Source organism: Scylla paramamosain, chromosome 23, assembly GCF_035594125.1.
Source record: "Scylla paramamosain isolate STU-SP2022 chromosome 23, ASM3559412v1, whole genome shotgun sequence".
Classification (NCBI taxonomy): Eukaryota; Metazoa; Arthropoda; class Malacostraca; order Decapoda; family Portunidae; genus Scylla; species Scylla paramamosain.
This window is the reverse complement of record NC_087173.1, coordinates 3,827,986-3,840,485: the sequence shown is the minus strand read 5'-3', so window position 1 is coordinate 3,840,485 and position 12,500 is coordinate 3,827,986. Positions and strand designations below refer to the sequence as shown.

Here is a 12,500-nt window from a genome sequence, read left to right as displayed (position 1 = left end):
CACAGCGAGGAAAAAAACTGCGAAATTAAATAGATCAACAATATATACCTATGGAGTGAAGCCTCTGCAGCCATCAACCTGACTGACACACACACACACACACACACACACACACACACACACACACCAAAGTTCAAAGGTCACCTGTACATCATAATAGTGATCTGTATCATTCCCTCTCACAGAACCTTCATGCCGCCTGGCGCTATATAAATACACCCAACATAACACTACATTGCCCCGCGCCACACTGCATTACCTACACAAACATGCCAAAAACACACAACGCAGCACCACACCTTATTATACAGTTGCAGCACAGCAGGGCACACTAAGCTACACAGCGGCGGCGTATCGTGATGGCTATGTTAAGCAAATCAAAACGAACATGTTAACGAGGGTAAAACGGATGATACCTGCATGATATTCCCTTCTGCATTTTTTCCCGTTAAATCATCAAGTTTCCATAAAGGCTGGAATTCCGTGTCGGAGTCATGTTCTCAATACAGTGTCCCCGCTACCGAAAAATTAATTAGGCTCGGGAGATGTGTTTCTTTTATCAACTATCGCGCTTCCTCCAGCCTTCAATACATTATGAAGCTCAGCAAACTATTCGAGGCACGCATGAACAAACACCTGAGACTCTATAATATTAACCTAAATCAAGGGATACGTTTTGTTGCATCACTTCGTTTGTTCCTCCTGAGCCGACAAATTCAAGGGAATTAACGCGCTTTGGCAGACACTGACACGACGCGGGAATACTGTCAAATACATACACCCCCCCTTCCCTTCCCCAGTCTCTTTTCGACCTGATTTCCGCCCTCGCACTGATGGCTCGGTGGCAAATGTGAATACTTAAATGCAGGTAAAAATAATGAGACAGTTAAATGGAAAGTAAATGGTAAAAGTTAAATAGATACGCAAATAGACAGATGGATGGATATGTGGGGTGAAATACATTATTAAATAACGGGTATTTTTTTTTTTTTTTTTGGATGGGGGGGTGGAGAGAATGCATGCTATCCGATAACATTAATTAATTTACGTGTCATACTCGTACACACACTCACACACACACACACACATACAGGCATCCACACACACACTGCTCCTTTATCATTAATATATTCATATATAAAAATCCTCAGAGAAAATTAAGTGTAATAACAATTTTCATCCGCGATCGTTCCAGAGGTTAATCACAACCTAAAATTATAATACAGGCTTAACGAAATTACCTTACTCCTCTCTTGCCCTGACAAACAACAGAAAAAAAAAAAATGAAGCGAAAATTACTACGAGTGTCAAAAATAAACCAATTATTGTACTTGGCATTTTACTGACCTGGATTTCTCTTCTTTCTTCCTGCTGTTTTCCTCTCACCTGTTCCTTTTCCCTCGTTACCTTCTACTTGTATATAATTACATAGGAAGAATACATACTAGGGGATATTTTGGTCTATAATAAGTATTACAACCACTAAACTACTAAACTATTACTACTTCTACTACAAAATACTACTTCATTTACGGGAGAACAAAGACAGGTATAACACACACACACACACACACCCACACACACTCTCTCTCTCTCTCTCTCTCTCTCTCTGCACCTCTTTTTCTTTACTTCCCTCGTTCCACTTTCCTTTCTCTCTTTCCCTCCCTTCCACTTCTCTGACTCTTGTGGCTTCCTACCTTTTCTCTCCTTTACCTCCCTGCCTGCCTGTATCGCCTTCCCTTTCCAGCTGCCCTTCACTCATCCCTTTGTCATCTCTCCACTCATTTCTACTCCTGTCATTCCTGTTCTCCCTCCTCCTCCTCCTTCTACGGCCACTCCTACAGGTACCCCCCCTCGTCTCACCTGTCCCTGAATGACAGCCGCGGCACACACCGGCGCGAGGAACATCATGATGGCGCCCGCAGTGTTGCCAATACCGAAGATAGTCCCTGGAGAATGCGAGAGAAAATGGGGTCTTTAACAAATAATTGTGTTAAAACTGTGTAATGTAGGAGAGAGAGAGAGAGAGAGAGAGAGAGAGAGAGAGAGAGAGAGAGAGAGAGAGAGAGAGAGAGAGAGAGAGAGAGAGAGAGAGAGAGCATACAGCATAATCAGAGATGGATACATGAAAAAAGAACAACGACTTAAAGTTCAAATGAGAATGTTTAAAAAAATATGGAATTTAAGAAAAAAATAAAGAAAATGTCGATAATCACTCCAGGATACAAGAAAAATGCGAGTCTTTTAAACGTGAACTTAGGAAATATTAAAAAAAAAAAATGCAATGTACGAATAAAACAGAAAAAAAAATATCATAGTCTGTCCCTGAAGGCTACGAAAAAAGAGAAAAAAGTGGTAGAGCTTTCTTAAATATGAAATGTGGGGGTGTTATAAAAAATGTAACGTAAAAAAAATATATATCAAAGCTGGTCACTGAATAATACGAAAGAAAAAAAAGCAGGGCGAGGGCGGGTTTTTTAAATATCAAATGAGTGTGTTGAAAATATGGAGCGTAACAAAGAGGGAGGAAAATATCGAAGTTGGTCATCTATAGATATAAGAAAATAAAAAGGAGTCTTCTCACTATCAATTGGTAATGATCGAGTGTTCAAAATGTGAAATGTAGGGAGGTATACAGGTGGAGGTAATAATAATGTAATCTACAATCATAATACGGAGGCAAGTGAGCATCAACATAGAAACTGAGAAAATATAAACTAGAATTACATAGCGCTGATGAAAAATATATATCATAAACAACAGAATAAAGGGAGGAAAAGGAACAGCTACAGTTAACATGTGTAAATTAACATCTCTAAATTAAAACATCGCTAAATTAAAACAGGAAAATAAAGGTAAGATAGAGTAAGCTTAATACAAAAATAAATAAATAAAAAAAACACAATTATGCCGCTCAATAAACATCACAACCAACAAAAAGTGGAGGAAAGCAGAAAAAAATTACTCCATCAACCTGTTCCTTCTCTAGATAATGAAATATGACGAGCCTGAAGATGCACATGGAAATTAGAACACTATCACAGACCAGTACAAAAACACAAATATATTTCACCGAGACTGAATAACACAAAACAACAAAACGCATGAAGGTAGAAAGAATTTTTCCAACCCAGACGCTTTCTTTCGCGGGATAATTCATCACAACACGGAAAGACAAGCGGAGATTACGAAAAAAGAAAAAAAATTAAATGGGGTACTTTTTTTCCGGCGAGACACAAAACACAGCATTTACCGAAACAGACCCAGAAATCCCTCACACGTTCCATTAATATAAGCTCCTGCGCTCATCAGGGTATTCTGCATCTTGATAGACTGAAGACAACAGGGTTAATTACTCCTCCCTTGTTACCGCCGTTCCGAGACTGCAGCGCGACCTAGGAAGTCCTGGCAAGCTTAAAAGAGATCATAAAACACGATATTAATTCGCATCTTTTTAATTAATGAGATCACCTGTGTACCTGAGAAGTTAGGAGCGATATCCGTGTAGTTGACTAGGATGCTATTCACGACAGCGCCGTTCGTGAAGTTCATGAGGCAGAGGAAGGATACTGTGGCTGCGGCAGAGCATCCCGAGTAGGCCGTGACGACGGCAAGAATGGCGGGGAAGAACATGGCTGAGGAAAGAGAGAGAGAGAGAGAGAGAGAGAGAGAGAGAGAGAGAGGAGTCACTAACTGTTTTTATTTAATTTCAATGCACTTTATATAATTGTTAGGGATTTCTCTGTTTGTTAGGCATTTCTCTGTTTTCAATGCAACTTAATTTCGAAGATAATTGTTGTGTTTGTGTGTGTGTGTGTGTGTGTGTGTGTGTGTGTGTGTGTGTGTGTGTGTGTGTGTGTGTGTGTGTGTGTGTGAAGACTAAAGTAAGCAAAGACAGGTAAGATTACGGTTGAGGAGAGAAGGAGAAGGAAGAAGATTGCAGACTGAGAAGGAGTAAATGTGTGAATGAAATTTGAAAGGCGGGGAGAAGCACAGTAAAGAGAATGAGGAGTAGAGATGGTAAGGAATAAAGGCGTGCAAACTGAAGCACAGAATGGCAAGGAGGAACATGACTAGGGATAGAAGGAAAAAAGAACAGGAGAATTTAGTGCAGACGTTGAGGGATAAATGTCAGCAAAATGAGGCACAGAAAAGCAAGGATGAACATGGCTGGGAAAAAAAAAAAAAGGCGAGAAGGAAGAGGAAGAGGAATAAGGAAACGAGAAATGCAGACGGCGGGAATAAATGCATGTATAAAAACTGAGGATGTAGGGAAAGACGAAAACAGAGAAAAAAAAAAAAACAGGAAGGTTCCGCCACTTGAAATAGAAAAGAAAAAAAAGAATCTGCATGAAAACTAAAGACGGAGAACAAGAGGAGAAAATGCCACGAGTCTGAGAGGGAAGCGGAAGAGAGGGAGAGAAAGGAGGCGCTAGTTACGGCGCATTGTGGAGTGCAAATGTTTATCTGCGTAAAAAATAAAGAGGAAGAGGTAAAGGTGCACGTAGGTGAGCTTTAAGCATACATTATGCAGGAAGAAGAGAGAAAGAGGAATAGAGAACACGCCGTAAGCTTTAAAATGCATATGCCACGGTGGGGAGAGAGAGAGAGAGAGAGAGAGAGAGAGAGAGAGAGAGAGAGAGAGAGAGAGAGAGAGAGAGAGAGAGAGAGAGAGAGAGAGAGGGGTAGATCGGTAAATATTTAAATATTTGAAGTACATATGCAAAAAACACACACAAAAAAAATAAAAAATAAATAAAGCTTACAGAATCACACTGGTTTTCCATTCAATGCGATAAGCGAAACAATGGTTTTGTTTATTTGCTTATTCATGTGTTTATGTATGAATGTACTTATGAATTCATCTAGTGAGGATCAGAGCAAAACACACACACATACACACGTTGCCACCAGATAGCATCGCAAAAATATTACATTACGAACATTTTAATTCAGTGAAGCATGACGCGGCCGAGGCATTGCACGCATCACTCATTACCTATTCATCATGTTCACGATACGTTAACCTCCACCAGGCTGCGGGATGGGAGGGGGCTCACCTATAGCACTGGAGAGGCGGCGCATGGTGATGAACCTCAGCTTGTCGGTGGAAATAATCCAGTCCCCGAAGAAGCTGAAGGTGAGGGCGCCGAGGTAGCGGAACAGGAAAGGAAGGCTGGACAGGAGGCCATTCTGTGATAGAACGAGACGCCGTTACTTCACAAGTGACTTTTGTTTACCTGCCGTTACTTCTCCACACGTGGCTTGTTTACTTGTCGTTACCTCACCACACTTAACTCTTGTACTTAGTTTATTTGCTGTTCTATTCGTCTGTCTGGTTTTATTTGTTTTTACTTTCCTTATTGCCATTTGGTTACTCGACAAAAATAAGTGAGTTTTCATACAAATTCATCATCACTTTATGCTTATTTGCTTTTCTATTAGTCTGAACGCTCTTCACTACTTTTACCTACCTCTCGCTAACTCCCTTTAAGCACAAATACAAGGAGCTACTCTTCTGCTACTCATTTCTTATCTGCCTTACCCTATCACAGACGTATGATAAACACTGCCTTTTGTACCACTCACTAACGCAAACAAAGAAAATAAAATACTTCACTCCCACACGACCACCACCAACACAGGACAATCTAACCTCACCTCTTTAATCGAGAACCCAAGGACGTTTTTCATGTAAGTCGGCAGGAGACTGAAGAAGACAGTGAGCCCAAACATGTTCCCCACGTCCACGGCCACTGTCACCCAGAAGGGCACGCACGTCAGGAGGGAGCGCCAGGGCACTTTCCTAGGCCGCTTCCAGGAGCTTCCAGACTTCCTAACGACGTTCTCAATGTATTCCTTCTCCTCCTGGCTTATCCTGAAGGTGCGGATCAAGTTGCTGGTTACTTAGTGTTGTGTGTGTGTGTGTGTGTGTGTGTGTGTGTGTGTGTGTGTGTGTGTGTGTGTGTGTGTGTGTGTGTGTGTGCGTGTGTGTGTGTGTGTTTATTTCGTGGAGTTAAGTACGTAGTGATTGGTGTTTTTTTTTTAATTGTGTGTGTTGTTTTTTAATTGTTTGTTTGTTTGTTTGTTTGTTGTTGTTGTTGTTGTTCTTGTACTTCAGACTATTATTGTTATTATTATTTTTACATTATTATTATTATTATTATTATTATTATTATTATTATTATTATTATTATTATTATTATTATTATTATTATTTCTTCTTATTTCTAATCTTCCCTTTCTTTTTATGCATATTTGTTAATGTCTGCAATAATCTCCTATTCTTCGTCTTCATCTTTCTATTTCACCTCCTTCTCCTCCTCCTTTGTTATGCATATCTATTCCTGAATATCCTAATCTCTCTCTCTCTCTCTCTCTCTCTCTCTCTCTCTCTCTCTCTCTCTCTCTCTCTCTCTCTCTCTCTCTCTCTCTCTCTCTCTCTCTCTCTCTCTCTCTCTCTCTCTAATGGAAGACGATGTAACCTGAGCCACGTCTTCTTGTTTCCACTAACTTTCCGTGTCTTCCCTCCACGGCCAACACCTGAGAAGACCCTGAAGTGTATTGCCCCCGAGGACAAGAAGGTGCTGGCTGGGAGAGTGAAGTAGCGTGTGAGGTAATAACTATTAAGGATGTACAGTTGTGGAAAGATATCACGTAATCTACTTTTACAACTTCCATTGTATCTAATATTGTTCCTTCCATCTCCTCTGGTTTCCTTATCATACCAGTTGTGAGGCCAGTAGCTCAGAGGACTTAGGACCGAAGGAAAGCGCTATGAAAGAAAGAAAGAAAGTTCTCCTGGGTGTATATTGAAAGGGTTAAAGTGAGGTGTAATTATTCCAGGATATATCATTAAGGTTGAAATGAAGGAAGAAGAATAAGGAAAACAGGGATATTAAGAACAGAATAACAACATGAATAAAAACACAAACAGGAATGAGGACAAAACGGAAAAGAAGAAAAAGAATAACAAATAACAAGAAGAACAAAAACAAGAAAGAACAAGAAACAAAAAGAACATGGACATAAGAAACAACAACAACAACAACAACAACAACAGACAGCACCATACACAACATAAGGTGACAGCTCTACCATACAACACTACCTTGGGTGTTGGGTCGGGGTGTCCGCCACCAGGAGCAACCAACACAACGCCCACACCAGGCAGATCGTTCCCGGGATGTAGAAAGCCGCGTCCCACCCCAGAGAGTCCACGATGATGCCACTGACGGCTAAGGTCGCCATCATACTGAGGTTAGACCCTGGAAGGACAGCAGCGATAGTGGTAGTGGTGGTGGTGGTGGTGGTGGTGGTGGTGGTGATAATAGTTGTAGTAGTAGTAATAATGTGTTGTTGTTGTTGTTGTTTTTGTTGTTGTAGTAGTAGTAGTAGTAGTAGTAGTAGTAGTAGTAGTAGTAGTACTAGTAGTAGTAGTTAGTAGTAGTACTAGTAGTAGTAGTTAGTGCAGAATACAGTAACAGGACAGCCTAGAAAGGGCCTAAAGGTATGTTGCTATTTGCTATTTTTTGCACTATTTTGTAATACTTTACTGTATATTTTAGTGTCAAAAAAAGATATTCTAAGAAAAAAAAAAAGGTTTGTGACGGGAAAGACAGGCGTTCTTACTACGGCCTTTGATAATAAGCGTGCATACCGTTAATTAACACACTTATTTATACCAGCGTTATGGAAAGTGCGGGGAAAAGGTGGACAGTTATAACTATGGCAGTAACTAATTTTTGTGTTTCTTTTACGGCTACGAACAGGTAAGAATAAAAAAAATCAATAAAACAACATAAAAAAATATATTTCATACGCACATATTTCATTTGCCCATCAGTTACGAAAACCCCAGGATAGAATGGACAGGTGTGACTATTACTATGAAGAGATAAGAATAAAGACAAAATAACAGTGAGAAAGGTAAATACGCAAACACATATTTCAATGACACGAGTTTTGGAAGGCCAGAGATAAAGTGGACACGTATAACTAATTGAGGTGTTTCTACTATTCCTACGAAGAGACAAGAATACACATGATAAACAAAACGACTCTGAAAAAAAAAAAAAGATTAACACACACACATATTTCATCCACACAGACACACTTACAAACTTAAGGACAGAGTAGACAGGTGTGACTAAAGCAGCAACTAATTAAGGCATTCTTTGCTCACCGAAATAGACACATGACACGAATCTGGATTTCTCGAGGGGCGGGATCCATCGAGGCACCAGGGCATGCATGGAAGGCCACATGGGTCCCTGCAGGAGAGGGAGGGAGAGGGGAGAACCTTAGGTGAAGAGGAGGTAGAGTTCTGGTGATAGTGAGTGATGGATTATAGAGGGTAGGGATGATATGGTAATGATGCTGTGATAGTGATCTGATGGTGAATGGTGGTGAAGGGTAAATTAGAGAAGAGGTGATAGTGTTTTGGTGATGGTGATGATGTGAAGTTGAGTAATCAGTAAGTTTTGGTTGGTGGTGATGGTGAGGTGGAGTAGATTAAAGGAGAGGACGGTCTGATATGGTGGTCTGATAGTGAGGAGTAGGTTAAAGAAGTGGTCGTTCTGGTGTTAATGGTGATTATAAACAGATCAACTAAGAAGATTTGGTGGTGGTGATAGTCAGGGTATGTGGACTGAAGAAGAAGTGGTTGTAATCTGGTGATGATGAGCTGGTGAGTAGATTGGTGAAGAGGTCGTTCTGGTGATGATGGTGATGAAGTCCTTTCTCCTCCCACGTTATTTATAAAAGCCCTGCAAATCTCAAGACGAAACAAGGGCAAAGAACTTCCTTAAAAATTTCATGGTAGCAATAACAAGTCACAAATTTAACGTATATGAGTAAAATCCACTACAGTTTCATCTTGTGTGTGTGTGTGTGTGTGTGTGTGTGTGTGTGTGTGTGTGTGTGTCATCACTCCCCACACAGATAAACCCTTTTAGCTCGAGACAAAGAGCACTGCATGAGAAACAATGCCTCCCCTGCGTTTCATCCCTCCCTCCACCCCCCTTCTTCATCTCCGTCCGCCACTCCTCACCTCCTCCTACGCACCTGGAAGAAGCCCATGAGCGCCCTGACAGCGATGAGAGCGCCGTAGTGGTATCGAGCAGCTATCGGCGAGAGGAGCGTGAAAAAAGCCACTCGTCAGACCACAGAGCCCAAAGGTGATTCTTGTTTCCATATACCTCCGCAAATCGTCCGCCGATGATCTGCAAATAAAATGAGAGAGCGAGAAGAGCGAGAGAGAGAGAGAGAGAGAGAGAGAGGAGAGAGAGAGAGAGAGAGAGAGAGAGAGAGAGAGAGAGAGAGAGAATGTATACAGAAAATACAAACATTAAAAAAAGAAAAAAAAATGAGAGAAAATACAAAACAAAGAAGGGAAAGTTATCCCAATATTTAAGAGAATAAATTTTAATAAAAGACACATGCACTCTATATAAAAAAAAAGACGAAAATAAGACTAAAAATAAAATAGAAACAGGAAAAAAATAAGCGAAAAAGGAAAAAAAAATACAGTTAAACATTTAAAGAAAACTTTGTACAGCATCAGTATTATCATTTAAGAAACACTCACAAATAATCAGAGTAAAAGAAATAACAAAAATACATCTAAAAAAAAAAAATACTAAGAAACTTTTCCATTCTGGATTTACAAATGAAAACGTAAAATCAAAAAACCTTAGAAAAAAAAATAAAGATAATTGAAACAAGAGACAAAGATTAAAAACACACAAAAAACTTTTACCGCATCGATACATTTACAAGTTTAATGCGTGTAGCCTTAAAATTCTGTCGTTTGCAGGCGGAGGAGTTACAAAGGGAAGGTGGAGGAAGGTAAGTGGAGAGAGGAGAGGGAAGAAGAGGAGGGAAGGTGGAGGAAGTAAGGTGGAGGAAGAAAGCGGAGAGAGGAGATGAGAGAGGGGAAGAGGAGTGAGGAGAGGAGAAGAGGTGGACGGTGAAGGAAGGAAAGTGAAGAGAGGAGAGTGGGGAAGGAAGGAAGGAAGGCGAAAAGGAAAAGGGAGAGAGAAGACTCGGGGAACTGAAAGAAAAGAAGTTAAGGAAAGGGAAGTAAAGGAAGGAAGATGAAGGAAAGTAAGAGGAAAGAAGGAAAAAAAGGGAGGAAAGAGGAAGCCAAGGAAGATGAAGGGAGGTAAGAGGGAAGGGAGAGAAACATGGATGAAGAATAGGAAGGTAAGAGAAAGTAGACCAAGAGAAATAGGAAGTGAGGAGGATGAAGAAAGAAAAATAAGGCAGAGGAAGAAAGTGAAAATAAAAGAAGACAAAAACGAAACAACTAAGAAATAAGAAAAGAAAAAAGAAAAAAAGGGAAATAAAAGGAAAAAAATAGATAAGAGAAGAAAGGTCAACAGGGAGACAGGAAAATCAAAGAGAAAGAAATGAAAAAAAGAAAGAAAAGAGAAATTAAAGAAGGAAGAGGTAGACAAGAAGGGGAGAGAGGCAAGAAGTTATTTGAGAGAAGGGAGGGGCAAGACTTGGCGGTGACTGTTGATGAGAATTGGGACTACAGGTGCAAAAGAAGTATTAGTATTACTGGCTGTGTTAAACTGCTTGTAAAATGAAGTCGAACAGGAAGAAGGCCATTTGAACAGCTACCAGGAACCAGGAAACGTCCGTGACTACCTTACAGAGAGAGGAAAAGGAAACAAGAGAGGAAAAGGGGGAAAAGAAAACTGAGAGGAAAACTGGGAGAAGACCATAGAAAAGAAGCAAGAGCAAGAGAAAACAAATAAATATGGGAAGTGAGGAGCAAAGGAAGAAAATTATAGAAAAAAAAAACTAAAGAGAAAGAACACTAAGAACAAAAGAAAAACAAATGCAGGAAGAGAAGGAGGAAAAAAGGAAACAAAATAAAAAGAACACTAACTAGGAAAAAAGAATAAAGTGAAAGGAATAAAGAGAGAAACCAAAATAAATATATGAGAAGAAAAAAAAAAAAAGAGGAGAGGGGAAATGCGGGAAAAAATACGGAGAAAGAAAGAAAGAAAGATGGAGAAAGATAAGTGGGTAGAACAAGAAAACAAGAAAAGTGAGAAGAAAAAACGTGAAAAAAAGAAAAATTAACGAAAGAAAAGAAGGAACACACAAAAGAGCAAAAAGGGGAAGTAGAAAAAAAGGAGGAGGAGGAGGAGGAGGAGGATGTGAAAATAAGAAGGAAAGAAGAAACGTGCCCTAAAAAAAGAGGGGGGACTGGAAGAAGGTAAAACAAAAGATGAAATGTGGATAAAAAAAGTGAAGATCAGATAAGATGGAGAGAGAGAGAGAGAGAGAGAGAGAGAGAGAGAGAGAGAGAGAGAGAGAGAGAGAGAGAGAGAGAGAGAGAGAGAGAGAGAGCCAACAGGAAGGAGGAGGCGGTGTGAAAAAAAAAAAAAAGAACGTGGGGAGGAAGTGAAAAACGAGGCAGCGAAAGGAAAAAAAGGGGAAAAGTGATACGGACAAGGATAATTACTAGACGTGAGAGGGAAAGACTCAAAAAAGACCTTTCCTAATGACGGCCATTGGTGTCTCCTGACGGCCCGCCTGACCTTCCCCTGACCTTGAGTGTTACTTTAATTCTAACCTTGACTTTGAATAGGGGGAGACTTTAAAGTACCCGACGCCATTCAAAAGACTACTAGCGTGTATTACTGGGGAGGAAAAAATCTTCACTGGTATAAGAAATGCATGAAAAAGAAAAAAAAATGAAAACTTGTGAATAATTTTGACAGAATAAAAAAAAAAATTAATCCTCAGGTCTGACACGCACAGTTTTTGAGTTTTCGTCACCCAAGCTTGTATTAGGTAGCGTTTTCTTGTGTACAGTACCTGCGTGAAGATGTACCCGTAGAAGAAGCTTGCGAGGACAAGACCCTGTGTCATCTCGTCCCATTCCAGACCCTCGTCCTCGTCTCCCTCCATCCTCCCATCTTCTTCCTGCAGGTGCGCGGAAAAGGTTGTGGAATGAGGAAATTAGTTGTGTTATAATTATATAGGATTTGCCTTTTTTTTTTTATCGTGTTTAAGAGATGTAGTGGAAATGGTGGTGGTGGTGGTGGTGGTGGTATAATAATAGTAGTAGTAGTAGTAGTAGTAGTAGTAGTAGTAGTAGCAGTAGTGATAGTGGTACTCCTACTCCTACTACTACTACTACTACTACTATTGCTACTACTACAATAACAACAACCACAACTACCACTACACTGACAACCACTCACAACTCCTGTCTTCCCATACACGTGATACAACAGACGAAGCAAAAACGATGAAAACAAAACCCTTCCTTCCAATACGCGTCCGGTTCGGCCTGACTCGCCCTCGCCCGCCGCCGCAATCCCCACTGCAGTAACATCGGCATTGATTTTTTTCCTTCGTCAGCATCTATTCCTTACACTTTCAGGTTCCTTAAGGGGGTGCAATCTATACTTCTCCTCTTCCGTCCTCACTGCGAAGGCGGCGAGGAAGAAGGTAAAAGGGAATGAAGCGAAACA

At 40.4% G+C, this 12,500-nt stretch overlaps 1 protein-coding gene across 1 annotated transcript in view; it reads right to left on the bottom strand.

Moving 5' to 3' along the window:
- Positions 1–12,500, bottom strand: part of LOC135112436 (sialin-like) — a 24,054-nt gene that overhangs the window by 855 nt on the left and 10,699 nt on the right. The window contains 10 exon segments of the mRNA XM_064026898.1: positions 1,864–1,949; positions 3,480–3,646; positions 4,434–4,572; positions 5,061–5,193; positions 5,662–5,878; positions 7,112–7,268; positions 8,186–8,273; positions 9,067–9,126; positions 9,129–9,224; positions 11,839–11,946. Of these exon segments, the coding sequence (XP_063882968.1) occupies positions 1,864–1,949; positions 3,480–3,646; positions 4,434–4,572; positions 5,061–5,193; positions 5,662–5,878; positions 7,112–7,268; positions 8,186–8,273; positions 9,067–9,126; positions 9,129–9,224; positions 11,839–11,946 (1,251 nt within the window).